This window comes from Oncorhynchus clarkii, chromosome 17, assembly GCF_045791955.1.
Source record: "Oncorhynchus clarkii lewisi isolate Uvic-CL-2024 chromosome 17, UVic_Ocla_1.0, whole genome shotgun sequence".
In the NCBI taxonomy this organism is placed as follows: Eukaryota; Metazoa; Chordata; class Actinopteri; order Salmoniformes; family Salmonidae; genus Oncorhynchus; species Oncorhynchus clarkii.
In genome coordinates, this window is record NC_092163.1 from 4,380,529 (window position 1) to 4,399,938 (window position 19,410).

At 51.1% G+C, this 19,410-nt stretch overlaps 1 protein-coding gene across 2 annotated transcripts in view; it reads left to right on the plus strand.

The window, feature by feature from the left end:
- Nucleotides 1–17,015, plus strand: part of LOC139370133 (actin-related protein 2/3 complex subunit 1A) — a 21,595-nt gene extending 4,580 nt beyond the window's left edge. The window contains exons 6-11 of one of the 2 annotated variants that reach the window (XR_011627101.1): nucleotides 1,166–1,378; nucleotides 1,596–1,671; nucleotides 2,624–2,817; nucleotides 6,507–6,597; nucleotides 16,232–16,658; nucleotides 16,846–17,015. Coding sequence is in view for 1 of the 2 variants with exons in the window: in XM_071109458.1 (XP_070965559.1) it covers nucleotides 1,166–1,378; nucleotides 1,596–1,671; nucleotides 2,624–2,817; nucleotides 6,507–6,597; nucleotides 16,232–16,270 (613 nt within the window). In the remaining variant the exon portion in view is untranslated. Of the gene's footprint in view, nucleotides 1–1,165; nucleotides 1,379–1,595; nucleotides 1,672–2,623; nucleotides 2,818–6,506; nucleotides 6,598–16,231 lie in introns of both variants that reach the window. The other variant, XM_071109458.1, reaches the window with a different exon arrangement.
- Nucleotides 17,016–19,410: the final 2,395 nt, after the last annotated feature.

Here is a 19,410-nt window from a genome sequence, read left to right on the forward strand (position 1 = left end):
GAGTGTAGAATCTAGGATCAGGGTCTGTATTCACACAGCGTCTCTCAGTAGGAGTGTAGAATCTAGGATCAGGGTCTGTATTCACACAGCGTCTCTCAGTAGGAGTGTAGAATCTAGGATCAGGGTCTGTATTCACACAGCGTCTCTCAGTAGGAGTGTAGAATCTAGGATCAGGGTCTGTATTCACACAGCGTCTCTCAGTAGGAGTGTTGAATCTAGGATCAGGGTCTCTCAATAGGTATTGATACGTACAGCCCTGATCAATAGGTATTGAAACGTACAGCCCTGATCAATAGGTATTGAAACGTACAGCCTTGATCAGTAGGTATTGATACGTACAGCCCCCTGATCAGTAGGTATTGATACGTACAGATCAGTAGGTATTGATACGTACAGCCCCCTGATCAGTAGGTATTGATATGTACAGCCCTGATCAGTAGGTATTGATACGTACAGCCCACTGATCAGTAGGTATTGATACGTACAGATCAGTAGGTATTGATACGTACAGCCCTGATCAGTAGGTATTGATACGTACAGCCCCCTGATCAGTAGGTATTGATATGTACAGATCAGTAGGTATTGATACGTACAGCCCCCTGATCAATAGGTATTGATACGTACAGATCAGTAGGTATTGATACGTACAGCCCCCTAATCAGTAGGAATTGATACGTACAGATCAGTAGGTATTGATACGTACAGCCCCCTGATCAGTAGGTATTGATACGTACAGCCCCCTGATCAGTAGGTATTGATACGTACAGATCAGTAGGTATTGATATGTACAGCCCCCTGATCAGTAGGTATTGATACGTACAGCCCTGATCAGTAGGTATTGATACGTACAGCCCTCTGATCAATAGGTATTGATACGTACAGCCCCCTGATCAGTAGGTATTGATACGTACAGATCAGTAGGTATTGATACGTACAGCCCCCTGATCAGTAGGTATTGATACGTACAGATCAGTAGGTATTGATACGTACAGCCCCCTGATCAGTAGGTATTGATATTTACAGCCCTGATCAATAGGTATTGATACGTACAGCCCCCTGATCAATAGGTATTGATACGTACAGCCCCCTGATCAGTAGGTATTGATATGTACAGCCCCCTGATCAATAGTTATAATATATTACCCTCCCTCTCTATCTCCCCCAGGGTGTTCTCTGCCTACATCAAGGAGGTGGAGGAGAAGCCCGGCCCCACCCCCTGGGGGTCCAAGATGCCGTTTGGGGCGGTGCTGGCTGAGTTTGGGGGTGCCGGGGGAGGAGGATGGGTCCACTCTGTGTCCTTCTCCTCCTCTGGTAACAGACTGGCCTGGGTCTCACATGACTCCACTGTTACTGTGGTGGACGGCACCAAGGGATCCACGTGAGTCTCTCTGGGGGGGGAGGGGGGGGGTTTATCTAGCGCTGTGTATTCAGACTGTTACTGTGGTGGACGGCACCAAGGGATCCACGTGAGTCTCTCTGGGGGGGGAGGGGGGCGTTTATCTAGCGCTGTGTATTCAACCTGTGTGAGTGTGGTGGAACTCGGTCGCTCTGTTCAATGATCCGTGTGTGTGTGTGTGTGTGTGTGTGTGTTTCAGTCCGTCTCAGTTGAAGACTGAGTTCCTCCCTCTGCTCAGTGTTCTCTTCATCTCTGAGAACAGCGTGGTGGCAGCGGTAAGTCTCTCTCTCCGTCTCTCCGTCTCTCTCTCTCTCCCCGTGTCTCTCTCTCTCTCTCTCTCTCTCTCCCCGTGTCTGACGGATGGTCCCTGACGTCTGTCTCTCTCTCCGTCTGTCTCTCCTCAGGGTCATGACTGTTGTCCCATGCTGTTCCGTTGTGATGACGGAGGGTCCCTGACGTCTGTCTCTCTCTCCGTGTGTCTCTCCTCAGGGTCATGACTGTTGTCCCATGCTGTTCCGTTGTGATGACGGAGGGTCCCTGACGTCTGTCTCTCTCTCCGTCTGTCTCTCCTCAGGGTCATGACTGTTGTCCCATGCTGTTCCGTTGTGATGACGGAGGGTCCCTGACGTCTGTCTCTTTCTCCGTCTCTCTCTCTCCGTCTGTCTCTCCTCAGGGTCATGACTGTTGTCCCATGCTGTTCCGTTGTGATGACGGAGGGTCCCTGACGTCTGTCTCTTTCTCCGTCTCTCTCTCTCCGTCTCTCTCTCTCCGTCTGTCTCTCCTCAGGGTCATGACTGTTGTCCCATGCTGTTCCGTTGTGATGACGGAGGGTCCCTGACGTCTGTCTCTCTCTCCGTCTGTCTCTCCTCAGGGTCATGACTGTTGTCCCATGCTGTTCCGTTGTGATGACGGAGGGTCCCTGATGTCTGTCTCTCTCTCCGTCTGTCTCTCCTCAGGGTCATGACTGTTGTCCCATGCTGTTCCGTTGTGATGACGGAGGGTCCCTGACGTCTGTCTCTCTCTCCGTGTGTCTCTCCTCAGGGTCATGACTGTTGTCCCATGCTGTTCCGTTGTGATGACGGATGGTCCCTGACGTCTGTCTCTCTCTCCCCGTGTCTCTCTCTCCGTCTGTCTCTCCTCAGGGTCATGACTGTTGTCCCATGCTGTTCCGTTGTGATGACGGAGGGTCCCTGACATCTGTCTCTCTCTCCGTCTGTCTCTCCTCAGGGTCATGACTGTTGTCCCATGCTGTTCCGTTGTGATGACGGAGGGTCCCTGACGTTTGTCTCTAAGCTGGACCTTCCCAAAGCCTCCATCACTAGAAACATCTCCGCTATGGAGCGCTTCAGAAACATGGACAAGAGAGCGACCACAGAGGACCGTAACACAGCCCTGGAGACACTGCACCAGAACTCTATCACGTAGGATACACACACACTGCCCTGGAGACACTGCACCAGAACTCTATCACGTAGGATACACACACTGCCCTGGAGACACTGCACCAGAACTCTATCACGTAGGGCACACACACTGCCCTGGAGACACTGCACCAGAACTCTATCACGTAGGATACACACACACTGCCCTGGAGACACTGCACCAGAAATCTATCACGTAGGATACACACACACTGCCCTGGAGACACTGCACCAGAACTCTATCACGTAGGATACACACACACTGCCCTGGAGACACTGCACCAGAACTCTATCACGTAGGATACACACACACTGCCCTGGAGACACTGCACCAGAACTCTATCACGTAGGGCACACACACTGCCCTGGAGACACTGCACCAGAACTCTATCACGTAGGGCACACACACACTGCCCTGGAGACACTGCACCAGAACTCTATCACGTAGGATACACACACACTGCCCTGGAGACACTGCACCAGAACTCTATCACGTAGGATACACACACACACACACTGCCCTGGAGACACTGCACCAGAACTCTATCACGTAGGATACACACACACTGCCCTGGAGACACTGCACCAGAACTCTATCACGTAGGATACACACACACACACACTGCCCTGGAGACACTGCACCAGAACTCTATCACGTAGGATACACACACACTGCCCTGGAGACACTGCACCAGAACTCTATCACGTAGGATACACACACACACACACTGCCCTGGAGACACTGCACCAGAACTCTATCACGTAGGATACACACACACTGCCCTGGAGACACTGCACCAGAACTCTATCACGTAGGGTACACACACACTGCCCTGGAGACACTGCACCAGAACTCTATCACGTAGGATACACACACACTGCCCTGGAGACACTGCACCAGAACTCTATCACGTAGGATACACACACACTGCCCTGGAGACACTGCACCAGAACTCTATCACGTAGGGTACACACACACTGCCCTGGAGACACTGCACCAGAACTCTATCACGTAGGATACACACACACTGCCCTGGAGACACTGCACCAGAACTCTATCACGTAGGATACACACACACTGCCCTGGAGACACTGCACCAGAACTCTATCACGTAGGGTACACACACACACACACACACACACACACTGCCCTGGAGACACTGCACCAGAACTCTATCACGTAGGATACACACACACACTGCCCTGGAGACACTGCACCAGAACTCTATCACGTAGGATACACACACACACACACTGCCCTGGAGACACTGCACCAGAACTCTATCACGTAGGATACACACACACTGCCCTGGCGACACTGCACCAGAACTCTATCACGTAGGATACACACACACTGCCCTGGAGACACTGCACCAGAACTCTATCACGTAGGATACACACACACTGCCCTGGAGACACTGCACCAGAACTCTATCACGTAGGATACACACACACTGCCCTGGAGACACTGCACCAGAACTCTATCACGTAGGATACACACACACTGCCCTGGAGACACTGCACCAGAACTCTATCACGTAGGATACACACACACACACACTGCCCTGGAGACACTGCACCAGAACTCTATCACGTAGGATACACACACACACACACACACAGAGAGACACTGCACCAGAACTCTATCACGTAGGATACACACACACACACACTGCCCTGGAGACACTGCACCAGAACTCTATCACGTAGGATACACACACACACACACTGCCCTGGAGACACTGCACCAGAACTCTATCACGTAGGATACACACACACTGCCCTGGAGACACTGCACCAGAACTCTATCACGTAGGGTACACACACACACACACACACACACACACACACACACACACACACTGCCCTGGAGACACTGCACCAGAACTCTATCACGTAGGGTACACACACACACACACACACACACACACACACACACTGCCCTGGAGACACTGCACCAGAACTCTATCACGTAGGATACACACACACACACACTGCCCTGGAGACACTGCACCAGAACTCTATCACGTAGGATACACACACACACACACACACACACACACACACACACACACTGCACCTGCTTATATTGTCTCTAATCTACCAAAAGTTGAGAATGACACAAATATTAATTTCCACAAAGTTTGCTGCCTCAGTGTCTTTAGATATTTTTGTCAGATGTTACTATGGAATACTGAAGTATAATTACAAGCATTTCATAAGTGTCAAAGGCTTTTATTGACAATTACATGAAGTTGATGCAGAGTCAATATTTGCAGTGTTGACCCTTCTTTTTCAAGACCTCTGTAATCCGCCCTAGCATGCTGTCAATTAACTTCTGGGCCACATCCTGACTGATGGAAGCCATTCTTTCATAATCAATGCTTGGAGTTTGTCAGAATTTGTGGGGTTTTGGGATTAAGGTCTGGGGAGTTTCCTGGCCATGGACCCAAAACCCAAAATATCGATGTTTTGTTCCCCGAGCCACTTAGTTATCCCTTTTGCCTTATGGCAAGGTGCTCCATCATGCTGGAAAAGCCATTGTTCATCACCAAACTGTTCCTGGATGGTTGGGAGAAGTTGCTCTCAGAGGATGTGTTGGTACTCAGGAAGCCTTCTTCACAACAATTGAACCGCTCTCCTTGAAGTTCTTGATGATCCGATTAATATTTGATTTAGGTGCAATCTCACTGGCAGCTATATCCTTGCCTGTGAAACTCTTTTATTGCAAAGAAACGATGACGGCACGTGTTTCCTTGCAGGTAACCATGGTTGACAGAGGAAGAATAATGATTCCCAAGCAACACCCTCCTATTGAAACTTCCAGTCTGTTAATGTTTTTTGGGGGATTCAGTTTATTTGCATGGCAAAGAGGGACTTTGCAATTCATCTGATCTCTCTTCATAACATTCTGGAGTATCTTCAAATTGCCGTCATACAAACTGAGGCAGCAGACTTTGTGAAAATTAATATTTGTGTCATTCTCAACGTTTGGCCACGACTGTAGTGTTTATCTCTGAGGGAGACCAGAGGGACTGTCTGACCCTGTTATATTGTCTCTAGTCTCTGAGGGAGACCTGAGGGACTGTCTGACCCTGTTATATTGTCTATGAGGGAGACCAGAGGGACTGTCTGACCCTGTTATATTGTCTCTCCTCCAGTCAAGTCTCTATCTATGAGGGAGACCAGAGGGACTGTCTGACCCTGTTATATTGTCTCTCCTCCAGTCAAGTCTCTATCTATGAGGGACACCAGAGGGACTGTCTGACCCTGTTATATTGTCTCTCCTCCAGTCAAGTCTCTATCTATGAGGGAGACCAGAGGGACTGTCTGACCCTGTTATATTGTCTCTCCTCCAGTCAAGTCTCTATCTATGAGGGAGACCAGAGGGACTGTCTGACCCTGTTATATTGTCTCTCCTCCAGTCAGGTCTCTATCTATGAGGGAGACCTGAGGGACTGTCTGACCCTGTTATATTGTCTCTCCTCCAGTCAGGTCTCTATCTATGAGGGAGACCAGAGGGACTGTCTGACCCTGTTATATTGTCTCTCCTCCAGTCAAGTCTCTATCTATGAGGGAGACCAGAGGGACTGTCTGACCCTGTTATATTGTCTCTCCTCCAGTCAGGTCTCTATCTATGAGGGAGACCAGAGGGACTGTCTGACCCTGTTATATTGTCTCTCCTCCAGTCAGGTCTCTATCTATGAGGGAGACCAGAGGGACTGTCGTAAATTCTGCACCACGGGCATCGATGGAGCCATGACCATCTGGGACTTCAAGGTAACAGACACACACAGACACACAGAGACACGGAGACACACACGGAGACACACACGGAGACACACACGGAGACACACACACACACACGGAGACACACACGGAGACACACACACACACACGGAGACACACACACACACACACACACAGAGACACAGAGACACACACACACACAGAGACACACACACACACAGAGACAGAGACACATTCCTGGTCAGGTTCATTAATTAGTTGTCATCACATTGGGATTTTTCTTTTTTTTCTTAAAGTAGAATGTAATTAATGATATTCACTGGAATGAAATGTTGACAGAGGACAACATGGCTCCCAGCTGAAGACCAGACTTAGTCAGTAGACTGTTATTGACAGAGGACAACATGGCTCCCAGCTGAAGACCAGACTTAGTCAGTAGACTGGGGGACTGTTATTGACAGAGGACAACATGGCCCCCGGCTGAAGACCAGACTTAGTCAGTAGACTGTTATTGACAGAGGACAACATGGCCCCCGGCTGAAGACCAGACTTAGTCAGTAGACTGTTATTGACTGAGGACAACATGGCCCCCAGCTGAAGACCAGACTTAGTCAGTAGACTGGGGGACTGTTATTGACAGAGGACAACATGGCCCCCAGCTGAAGACCAGACTTAGTCAGTAGACTGGGGGCCTGTTATTGACTGAGGACAACATGGCCCCCGGCTGAAGACCAGACTTAGTCAGTAGACTGGGGGACTGTTATGGACTGAGGACAACATGGCCCCCGGCTGAAGACCAGACTTAGTCAGTAGACTGGGGGACTGTTATTGACTGAGGACAACATGGCCCCCGGCTGAAGACCAGACTTAGTCAGTAGACTGTTATTGACAGAGGACAACATGGCCCCCAGCTGAAGACCAGACTTAGTCAGTAGACTGTTATGGACAGAGGACAACATGGCCCCCGGCTGAAGACCAGACTTAGTCAGTAGACTGGGGGCCTGTTATTGACTGAGGACAACATGGCCCCCAGCTGAAGACCAGACTTACTCAGTAGACTGGGGGACTGTTATTGACAGAGGACAACATGGCCCCCGGCTGAAGACCAGACTTAGTCAGTAGACTGGGGGACTGTTATTGACAGAGGACAACATGGCCCCCAGCTGAAGACCAGACTTAGTCAGTAGACTGTTATTGACAGAGGACAACATGGCCCCCAGCTGAAGACCAGACTTAGTCAGTAGACTGTTATTGACTGAGGACAACATGGCCCCCGGCTGAAGACCAGACTTAGTCAGTAGACTGTTATGGACTGAGGACAACATGGCCCCCGGCTGAAGACCAGACTTAGTCAGTAGACTGGGGGACTGTTATTGACAGAGGACAACATGGCCCCCAGCTGAAGACCAGACTTAGTCAGTAGACTGGGGGCCTGTTATTGACTGAGGACAACATGGCCCCCGGCTGAAGACCAGACTTAGTCAGTAGACTGGGGGCCTGTTATTGACTGAGGACAACATGGCCCCCGGCTGAAGACCAGACTTAGTCAGTAGACTGGGGGACTGTTATGGACTGAGGACAACATGGCCCCCGGCTGAAGACCAGACTTAGTCAGTAGACTGGGGGACTGTTATTGACTGAGGACAACATGGCCCCCGGCTGAAGACCAGACTTAGTCAGTAGACTGTTATTGACAGAGGACAACATGGCCCCCAGCTGAAGACCAGACTTAGTCAGTAGACTGTTATGGACAGAGGACAACATGGCCCCCGGCTGAAGACCAGACTTAGTCAGTAGACTGGGGGCCTGTTATTGACTGAGGACAACATGGCCCCCAGCTGAAGACCAGACTTAGTCAGTAGACTGGGGGACTGTTATTGACAGAGGACAACATGGCCCCCGGCTGAAGACCAGACTTAGTCAGTAGACTGGGGGACTGTTATTGACAGAGGACAACATGGCCCCCAGCTGAAGACCAGACTTAGTCAGTAGACTGGGGGACTGTTATGGACTGAGGACAACATGGCCCCCAGCTGAAGACTAGACTTAGTCAGTAGACTGGGGGACTGTTATTGACTGAGGACAACATGGCCCCCAGCTGAAGACCAGACTTAGTCAGTAGACTGGGGGCCTGTTATTGACTGAGGACAACATGGCCCCCAGCTGAAGACCAGACTTAGTCAGTAGACTGGGGGACTGTTATTGACAGAGGACAACATGGCCCCCGGCTGAAGACCAGACTTAGTCAGTAGACTGGGGGACTGTTATTGACAGAGGACAACATGGCCCCCAGCTGAAGACCAGACTTAGTCAGTAGACTGGGGGACTGTTATGGACTGAGGACAACATGGCCCCCAGCTGAAGACCAGACTTAGTCAGTAGACTGTTATTGACAGAGGACAACATGGCCCCCAGCTGAAGACCAGACTTAGTCAGTAGACTGTTATTGACAGAGGACAACATGGCCCCCGGCTGAAGACCAGACTTAGTCAGTAGACTGGGGGACTGTTATTGACAGAGGACAACATGGCCCCCGGCTGAAGACCAGACTTAGTCAGTAGACTGGGGGACTGTTATTGACAGAGGACAACATGGCCCCCAGCTGAAGACCAGACTTAGTCAGTAGACTGGGGGACTGTTATGGACTGAGGACAACATGGCCCCCGGCTGAAGACCAGACTTAGTCAGTAGACTGGGGGCCTGTTATTGACTGAGGACAACATGGCCCCCGGCTGAAGACCAGACTTAGTCAGTAGACTGGGGGACTGTTATGGACTGAGGACAACATGGCCCCCGGCTGAAGACCAGACTTAGTCAGTAGACTGGGGGACTGTTATTGACTGAGGACAACATGGCCCCCGGCTGAAGACCAGACTTAGTCAGTAGACTGTTATTGACAGAGGACAACATGGCCCCCAGCTGAAGACCAGACTTAGTCAGTAGACTGTTATGGACAGAGGACAACATGGCCCCCGGCTGAAGACCAGACTTAGTCAGTAGACTGTTATGGACAGAGGACAACATGGCCCCCGGCTGAAGACCAGACTTAGTCAGTAGACTGGGGGCCTGTTATTGACTGAGGACAACATGGCCCCCAGCTGAAGACCAGACTTAGTCAGTAGACTGGGGGACTGTTATTGACTGAGGACAACATGGCCCCCAGCTGAAGACCAGACTTAGTCAGTAGACTGGGGGACTGTTATTGACAGAGGACAACATGGCCCCCGGCTGAAGACCAGACTTAGTCAGTAGACTGGGGGCCTGTTATTGACTGAGGACAACATGGCCCCCAGCTGAAGACCAGACTTAGTCAGTAGACTGGGGGACTGTTATGGACTGAGGACAACATGGCCCCCAGCTGAAGACCAGACTTAGTCAGTAGACTGTTATTGACAGAGGACAACATGGCCCCCAGCTGAAGACCAGACTTAGTCAGTAGACTGTTATTGACAGAGGACAACATGGCCCCCGGCTGAAGACCAGACTTAGTCAGTAGACTGGGGGACTGTTATTGACAGAGGACAACATGGCCCCCGGCTGAAGACCAGACTTAGTCAGTAGACTGTTATTGACAGAGGACAACATGGCCCCCGGCTGAAGACCAGACTTAGTCAGTAGACTGTTATTGACTGAGGACAACATGGCCCCCAGCTGAAGACCAGACTTAGTCAGTAGACTGGGGGACTGTTATTGACAGAGGACAACATGGCCCCCAGCTGAAGACCAGACTTAGTCAGTAGACTGGGGGCCTGTTATTGACTGAGGACAACATGGCCCCCGGCTGAAGACCAGACTTAGTCAGTAGACTGGGGGACTGTTATGGACTGAGGACAACATGGCCCCCGGCTGAAGACCAGACTTAGTCAGTAGACTGGGGGACTGTTATTGACTGAGGACAACATGGCCCCCGGCTGAAGACCAGACTTAGTCAGTAGACTGTTATTGACAGAGGACAACATGGCCCCCAGCTGAAGACCAGACTTAGTCAGTAGACTGTTATGGACAGAGGACAACATGGCCCCCGGCTGAAGACCAGACTTAGTCAGTAGACTGGGGGCCTGTTATTGACTGAGGACAACATGGCCCCCAGCTGAAGACCAGACTTACTCAGTAGACTGGGGGACTGTTATTGACAGAGGACAACATGGCCCCCGGCTGAAGACCAGACTTAGTCAGTAGACTGGGGGACTGTTATTGACAGAGGACAACATGGCCCCCAGCTGAAGACCAGACTTAGTCAGTAGACTGTTATTGACAGAGGACAACATGGCCCCCAGCTGAAGACCAGACTTAGTCAGTAGACTGTTATTGACTGAGGACAACATGGCCCCCGGCTGAAGACCAGACTTAGTCAGTAGACTGTTATGGACTGAGGACAACATGGCCCCCGGCTGAAGACCAGACTTAGTCAGTAGACTGGGGGACTGTTATTGACAGAGGACAACATGGCCCCCAGCTGAAGACCAGACTTAGTCAGTAGACTGGGGGCCTGTTATTGACTGAGGACAACATGGCCCCCGGCTGAAGACCAGACTTAGTCAGTAGACTGGGGGCCTGTTATTGACTGAGGACAACATGGCCCCCGGCTGAAGACCAGACTTAGTCAGTAGACTGGGGGACTGTTATGGACTGAGGACAACATGGCCCCCGGCTGAAGACCAGACTTAGTCAGTAGACTGGGGGACTGTTATTGACTGAGGACAACATGGCCCCCGGCTGAAGACCAGACTTAGTCAGTAGACTGTTATTGACAGAGGACAACATGGCCCCCAGCTGAAGACCAGACTTAGTCAGTAGACTGTTATGGACAGAGGACAACATGGCCCCCGGCTGAAGACCAGACTTAGTCAGTAGACTGGGGGCCTGTTATTGACTGAGGACAACATGGCCCCCAGCTGAAGACCAGACTTAGTCAGTAGACTGGGGGACTGTTATTGACAGAGGACAACATGGCCCCCGGCTGAAGACCAGACTTAGTCAGTAGACTGGGGGACTGTTATTGACAGAGGACAACATGGCCCCCAGCTGAAGACCAGACTTAGTCAGTAGACTGGGGGACTGTTATGGACTGAGGACAACATGGCCCCCAGCTGAAGACTAGACTTAGTCAGTAGACTGGGGGACTGTTATTGACTGAGGACAACATGGCCCCCAGCTGAAGACCAGACTTAGTCAGTAGACTGGGGGCCTGTTATTGACTGAGGACAACATGGCCCCCAGCTGAAGACCAGACTTAGTCAGTAGACTGGGGGACTGTTATTGACAGAGGACAACATGGCCCCCGGCTGAAGACCAGACTTAGTCAGTAGACTGGGGGACTGTTATTGACAGAGGACAACATGGCCCCCAGCTGAAGACCAGACTTAGTCAGTAGACTGGGGGACTGTTATGGACTGAGGACAACATGGCCCCCAGCTGAAGACCAGACTTAGTCAGTAGACTGTTATTGACAGAGGACAACATGGCCCCCAGCTGAAGACCAGACTTAGTCAGTAGACTGTTATTGACAGAGGACAACATGGCCCCCGGCTGAAGACCAGACTTAGTCAGTAGACTGGGGGACTGTTATTGACAGAGGACAACATGGCCCCCGGCTGAAGACCAGACTTAGTCAGTAGACTGGGGGACTGTTATTGACAGAGGACAACATGGCCCCCAGCTGAAGACCAGACTTAGTCAGTAGACTGGGGGACTGTTATGGACTGAGGACAACATGGCCCCCGGCTGAAGACCAGACTTAGTCAGTAGACTGGGGGCCTGTTATTGACTGAGGACAACATGGCCCCCGGCTGAAGACCAGACTTAGTCAGTAGACTGGGGGACTGTTATGGACTGAGGACAACATGGCCCCCGGCTGAAGACCAGACTTAGTCAGTAGACTGGGGGACTGTTATTGACTGAGGACAACATGGCCCCCGGCTGAAGACCAGACTTAGTCAGTAGACTGTTATTGACAGAGGACAACATGGCCCCCAGCTGAAGACCAGACTTAGTCAGTAGACTGTTATGGACAGAGGACAACATGGCCCCCGGCTGAAGACCAGACTTAGTCAGTAGACTGTTATGGACAGAGGACAACATGGCCCCCGGCTGAAGACCAGACTTAGTCAGTAGACTGGGGGCCTGTTATTGACTGAGGACAACATGGCCCCCAGCTGAAGACCAGACTTAGTCAGTAGACTGGGGGACTGTTATTGACTGAGGACAACATGGCCCCCAGCTGAAGACCAGACTTAGTCAGTAGACTGGGGGACTGTTATTGACAGAGGACAACATGGCCCCCGGCTGAAGACCAGACTTAGTCAGTAGACTGGGGGCCTGTTATTGACTGAGGACAACATGGCCCCCAGCTGAAGACCAGACTTAGTCAGTAGACTGGGGGACTGTTATGGACTGAGGACAACATGGCCCCCAGCTGAAGACCAGACTTAGTCAGTAGACTGTTATTGACAGAGGACAACATGGCCCCCAGCTGAAGACCAGACTTAGTCAGTAGACTGTTATTGACAGAGGACAACATGGCCCCCGGCTGAAGACCAGACTTAGTCAGTAGACTGGGGGACTGTTATTGACAGAGGACAACATGGCCCCCGGCTGAAGACCAGACTTAGTCAGTAGACTGGGGGACTGTTATTGACAGAGGACAACATGGCCCCCAGCTGAAGACCAGACTTAGTCAGTAGACTGGGGGACTGTTATGGACTGAGGACAACATGGCCCCCGGCTGAAGACCAGACTTAGTCAGTAGACTGTTATTGACAAAGGACAACATGGCCCCCAGCTGAAGACCAGACTTAGTCAGTAGACTGTTATTGACAGAGGACAACATGGCCCCCAGCTGAAGACCAGACTTAGTCAGTAGACTGGGGGGCTGTTATTGACAGAGGACAACATGGCCCCCAGCTGAAGACCAGACTTAGTCAGTAGACTGTTATTGACAGAGGACAACATGGCCCCCAGCTGAAGACCAGACTTAGTCAGTAGACTGTTATTGACAGAGGACAACATGGCCCCCAGCTGAAGACCAGACTTAGTCAGTAGACTGGGGGGCTGTTATTGACAGAGGACAACATGGCCCCCAGCTGAAGACCAGACTTAGTCAGTAGACTGTTATTGACAGAGGACAACATGGCCCCCAGCTGAAGACCAGACTTAGTCAGTAGACTGGGGGACTGTTATGGACTGAGGACAACATGGCCCCCAGCTGAAGACCAGACTTAGTCAGTAGACTGGGGGACCGTTATTGACTGAGGACAACATGGCCCCCAGCTGAAGACCAGACTTAGTCAGTACTGTTATTGACAGAGGACAACATGGCCCCCAGCTGAAGACCAGACTTAGTCAGTAGACTGTTATTGACAGAGGACAACATGGCCCCCAGCTGAAGACCAGACTTAGTCAGTAGACTGTTATTGACAGAGGACAACATGGCCCCCAGCTGAAGACCAGACTTAGTCAGTAGACTGGGGGACTGTTATTGACTGAGGACAACATGTCCCCCAGCTGAAGACCAGACTTAGTCAGTACTGTTATTGACAGAGGACAACATGGCCCCCAGCTGAAGACCAGACTTAGTCAGTAGACTGTTATTGACAGAGGACAACATGGCCCCCAGCTGAAGACCAGACTTAGTCAGTAGACTGTTATTGACAGAGGACAACATGGCCCCCAGCTGAAGACCAGACTTAGTCAGTAGACTGGGGGACTGTTATTGACTGAGGACAACATGTCCCCCAGCTGAAGACCAGACTTAGTCAGTACTGTTATTGACAGAGGACAACATGGCCCCCAGCTGAAGACCAGACTTAGTCAGTAGACTGTTATTGACAGAGGACAACATGGCCCCCAGCTGAAGACCAGACTTAGTCAGTAGACTGTTATTGACAGAGGACAACATGGCCCCCGGCTGAAGACCAGACTTAGTCAGTAGACTGGGGGACTGTTATTGACAGAGGACAACATGGCCCCCGGCTGAAGACCAGACTTAGTCAGTAGACTGGGGGACTGTTATTGACAGAGGACAACATGGCCCCCAGCTGAAGACCAGACTTAGTCAGTAGACTGGGGGACTGTTATGGACTGAGGACAACATGGTCCCCGGCTGAAGACCAGACTTAGTCAGTAGACTGGGTGACTGTTATTGACTGAGGACAACATGGCCCCCAGCTGAAGACCAGACTTAGTCAGTAGACTGTTATTGACAAAGGACAACATGGCCCCCAGCTGAAGACCAGACTTAGTCAGTAGACTGTTATTGACAGAGGACAACATGGCCCCCAGCTGAAGACCAGACTTAGTCAGTAGACTGGGGGGCTGTTATTGACAGAGGACAACATGGCCCCCAGCTGAAGACCAGACTTAGTCAGTAGACTGTTATTGACAGAGGACAACATGGCCCCCAGCTGAAGACCAGACTTAGTCAGTAGACTGGGGGACTGTTATGGACTGAGGACAACATGGCCCCCAGCTGAAGACCAGACTTAGTCAGTTGACTGGGGGACTGTTATTGACTGAGGACAACATGGCCCCCAGCTGAAGACCAGACTTAGTCAGTACTGTTATTGACAGAGGACAACATGGCACCCAGCTGAAGACCAGACTTAGTCAGTAGACTGTTATTGACAGAGGACAACATGGCCCCCAGCTGAAGACCAGACTTAGTCAGTAGACTGTTATTGACAGAGGACAACATGGCCCCCAGCTGAAGACCAGACTTAGTCAGTAGACTGGGGGACTGTTATTGACTGAGGACAACATGGCCCCCAGCTGAAGACCAGACTTAGTCAGTAGACTGTTATTGACAGAGGACAACATGGCCCCCAGCTGAAGACCAGACTTAGTCAGTAGACTGGGGGGCTGTTATTGACAGAGGACAACATGGCCCCCAGCTGAAGACCAGACTTAGTCAGTAGACTGTTATTGACAGAGGACAACATGGCCCCCAGCTGAAGACCAGACTTAGTCAGTAGACTGGGGGACTGTTATGGACTGAGGACAACATGGCCCCCAGCTGAAGACCAGACTTAGTCAGTAGACTGGGGGACTGTTATTGACTGAGGACAACATGGCCCCCAGCTGAAGACCAGACTTAGTCAGTACTGTTATTGACAGAGGACAACATGGCCCCCAGCTGAAGACCAGACTTAGTCAGTAGACTGTTATTGACAGAGGACAACATGGCCCCCAGCTGAAGACCAGACTTAGTCAGTAGACTGTTATTGACAGAGGACAACATGGCCCCCAGCTGAAGACCAGACTTAGTCAGTAGACTGGGGGACTGTTATTGACTGAGGACAACATGTCCCCCAGCTGAAGACCAGACTTAGTCAGTACTGTTATTGACAGAGGACAACATGGCCCCCAGCTGAAGACCAGACTTAGTCAGTAGACTGTTATTGACAGAGGACAACATGGCCCCCAGCTGAAGACCAGACTTAGTCAGTAGACTGTTATTGACAGAGGACAACATGGCCCCCAGCTGAAGACCAGACTTAGTCAGTAGACTGGGGGACTGTTATTGACTGAGGACAACATGTCCCCCAGCTGAAGACCAGACTTAGTCAGTACTGTTATTGACAGAGGACAACATGGCCCCCAGCTGAAGACCAGACTTAGTCAGTAGACTGGGGGACTGTTATTGACCAATGTGTTGTTGTCTCCTCAGAGTCTGGAGGCGTCCATCCAGGGGCTGAGGATCATGTGAAGGACCAGCTAAACCCCCCCCCCCCCGTTTCCCTGACAACCACCCCCCCCCCCCTCTCCAAGCGGCCAGTAACAGTCTGACCACGCTAAGAAGTATCTGATTAAAAAAGCACTGACTACACACACACACCGACACCCTCTCTGAGCTGACATTACCGCTGATTGTTTGTTTATGTAAACGAAGGGTCATAGGTCAACTTGACGACCCCGGGATGTACCACATTCCACATCAGTGTGTTTTTTTTAATGTAATAATAATAATAACAGGTGTTTTGTCTCTGAAACGACTTCGGCACTACAACACTAAGTTACCATTGAAGGATGTGCTGAGTGGCCAATGTGACCAAATGGCACACTATTCCCTATATAGTGCACTACTTTAGACCAGAGTCCTATAGAACCCTATTCCCTATGTAGTGCACTACTTTAGACCAGAGTCCTATAGAACCCTATTCCCTATATAGTGCACTACTTTAGACCAGAGTCCTATAGAACCCTATTCCCTATATAGTGCACTACTTTAGACCAGAGTCCTATAGAACCCTATTCCCTATGTAGTGCACTACTTTAGACCAGAGTCCTATAGCGGTTATCCTCTGTGATGTGTCCCTATGGGCCCATGGTCAGAAATAGTTTACTGTGAAGGAACTAGGGTGCTATTTGGGATGGTTCCTATGTCATTAGATGGAGGATGTATCTATGATGTGTCTAATTCAGCTGCAGGAGAAATAAAGAATCAATTGACACTACTGAGTCGCCTGTCTGTCTGTTACTCTACTCTGCCGAGTCGCCTGTCTGTCTGTTACTCTGCTCTACCGAGTCGCCTGTCTGTTGCTCTACCGAGTAGCCTGTCTGTCTGTTACTCTACTCTGCCGAGTCGCCTGTCTGTTGCTCTACCGAGTTGCCTGTCTGTCTGTTACTCTGCTCTACCGAGTCGCCTGTCTGTTGCTCTACCGAGTAGCCTGTCTGTCTGTTACTCTGCTCTACCGAGTCGCCTGCCTGTCTGTTACTCTGCTCTACCGAGTCGCCTGCCTGTCTGTTACTCTGCTCTACCGAGTCGCCTGTCTGTCTGTTACTCTGCTCTACCGAGTCGCCTGTCTGTTACTCTGCTCTACCGAGTCGCCTGTCTGTCTGTTACTCTGCTCTACCGAGTCGCCTGCCTGTCTGTTACTCTGCTCTACCGAGTCGCCTGTCTGTCTGTTACTCTGCTCTACTGAGTCGCCTGCCTGTCTGTTACTCTGCTCTACCGAGTCGCCTGCCTGTGTTGCTCTGCTCTACCGAGTCGCCTGCCTGTGTTGCTCTGCTCTACCGAGTCGCCTGCCTGTCTGTTACTCTGCTCTACATGACTGAGTCACCAGTCTGTTTTCTGTCTGTTACTTTGTGTGGAGGAGCCAGACTAAGCCCTTCCAACAGAAGGAAATGATCACATGCATCTGGTGGAACAGAACAAGAAACAGGGAAGGTGGATAATGAAGAGGGGAGTCTCATCTACCCTCCCTCTCTCTCACCCTAGTCTACCCTCTCTCTCTCTCTCACCCTAGTCTACCCTCTCTCTCTCCCACCCTAGTCTACTCTCTCTCTCTCCCACCCTAGTCTACTCTCTATCTCTCTCTCTTTCCCACCCTAGTCTACTCTCTCTCTCACCCTAGTCTACCCTCTCTCTCTCTCCCCCACCCTAGTCTACTCTCTCTCTCTCCCACCCTAGTCTACTCTCTATCTCTCTCTCTTTCCCACCCTAGTCTACTCTCTCTCTCTCACCCTAGTCTACCCTCTCTCTCCCTCTCCCACCCTAGTCTACCATCTCTCTCTCGCTCTCTCCCACCCTAATCTACTCTCTCTCTCTCCCACCCTAGTCTACTCTCTCTCTCTCCCACCCTAGTCTACCCTCTCTCTCTCTCTCCCACCCTAGTCTACCCTCTCTCTCTCTCTCTCTCCCACCCTAGTCTACTCTCTCTCTCTCTCCCACCCTAGTCTACTCTCTCTCTCTCCCACCCTAGTCTACTCTCTCTCTCTCTCCCACCCTAGTCTACTCTCTCTCTCTCCCACCCTAGTCTACTCTCTCTCTCTCTCTCTCCCCCACCCTAGTCTACCCTCTCTCTCTCTCCCACCCTAGTCTACTATCTCTCTCTCGCTCTCTCCCACCCTAGTCTACTCTCTCTCTCTCTCCCATCCTAGTCTACTTTCTCTCTCTCTCTCCCACCCTAGTCTACCCTCTCTCTCTCTCCCACCCTAGTCTACTCTCTCTCTCTCTCCCACCCTAGTCTACTTTCTCTCTCTCTCTCCCACCCTAGTCTACCCTCTCTCTCTCCCTCCCTAGTCTACCCTCTCTCTCTCCCACCCTAGTCTACCCTCTCTCTCTCTCTCCCACCCTAGTCTACCCTCTCTCTCTCTCTCTCTCCCACCCTAGTCTACTCTCTCTCTCTCTCCCACCCTAGTCTACTCTCTCTCTCTCCCACCCTAGTCTACTCTCTCTCTCTCTCCCACCCTAGTCTACTCTCTCTCTCTCCCACCCTAGTCTACTCTCTCTCTCTCTCTCTCCCCCACCCTAGTCTACCCTCTCTCTCTCTCCCTCCCTAGTCTACCCTCTCTCTCTCTCCCACCCTCCCTAGTCTACCCTCTCTCCCACCCTCCCTTCCCTTTCTGTTGCAGATGTGAATGTTCTACTTTAACTCCTTCCTCTCTGTAGAAGCCAAGTCTTTTCTACTTCTCTCTCTCCCACCCTAGTCTACCCTCTCTCTCTCCCACCCTCCCTAGTCTACCCTCCCTTCCCTTTCTGTTGCAGATGTGAAGGTTCTACTTTAACTCCTTCCTCTCTGTAGAAGCCAAGTCTTTTCTGCTTCTCTCTCTCCCACCCACCCTAGTCTACCCTCTCTCTCTCCCACCCTCCCTAGTCTACCCTCCCTTCCCTTTCTGTTGCAGATGTGAATGTTCTACTTTAACTCCTTCCTCTCTGTAGAGTCTTTTCTACTTCTCTCTCTCCCACCCTAGTCTACCCTCTCTCTCTCCCACCCTCCCTAGTCTACCCTCCCTTCCCTTTCTGTTGCAGATGTGAATGTTCTACTTTAACTCCTTCCTCTCTGTAGAGTCTTTTCTACTTCTCTCTCTCCCACCCTAGTCTACCCTCTCTCTCTCCCACCCTCC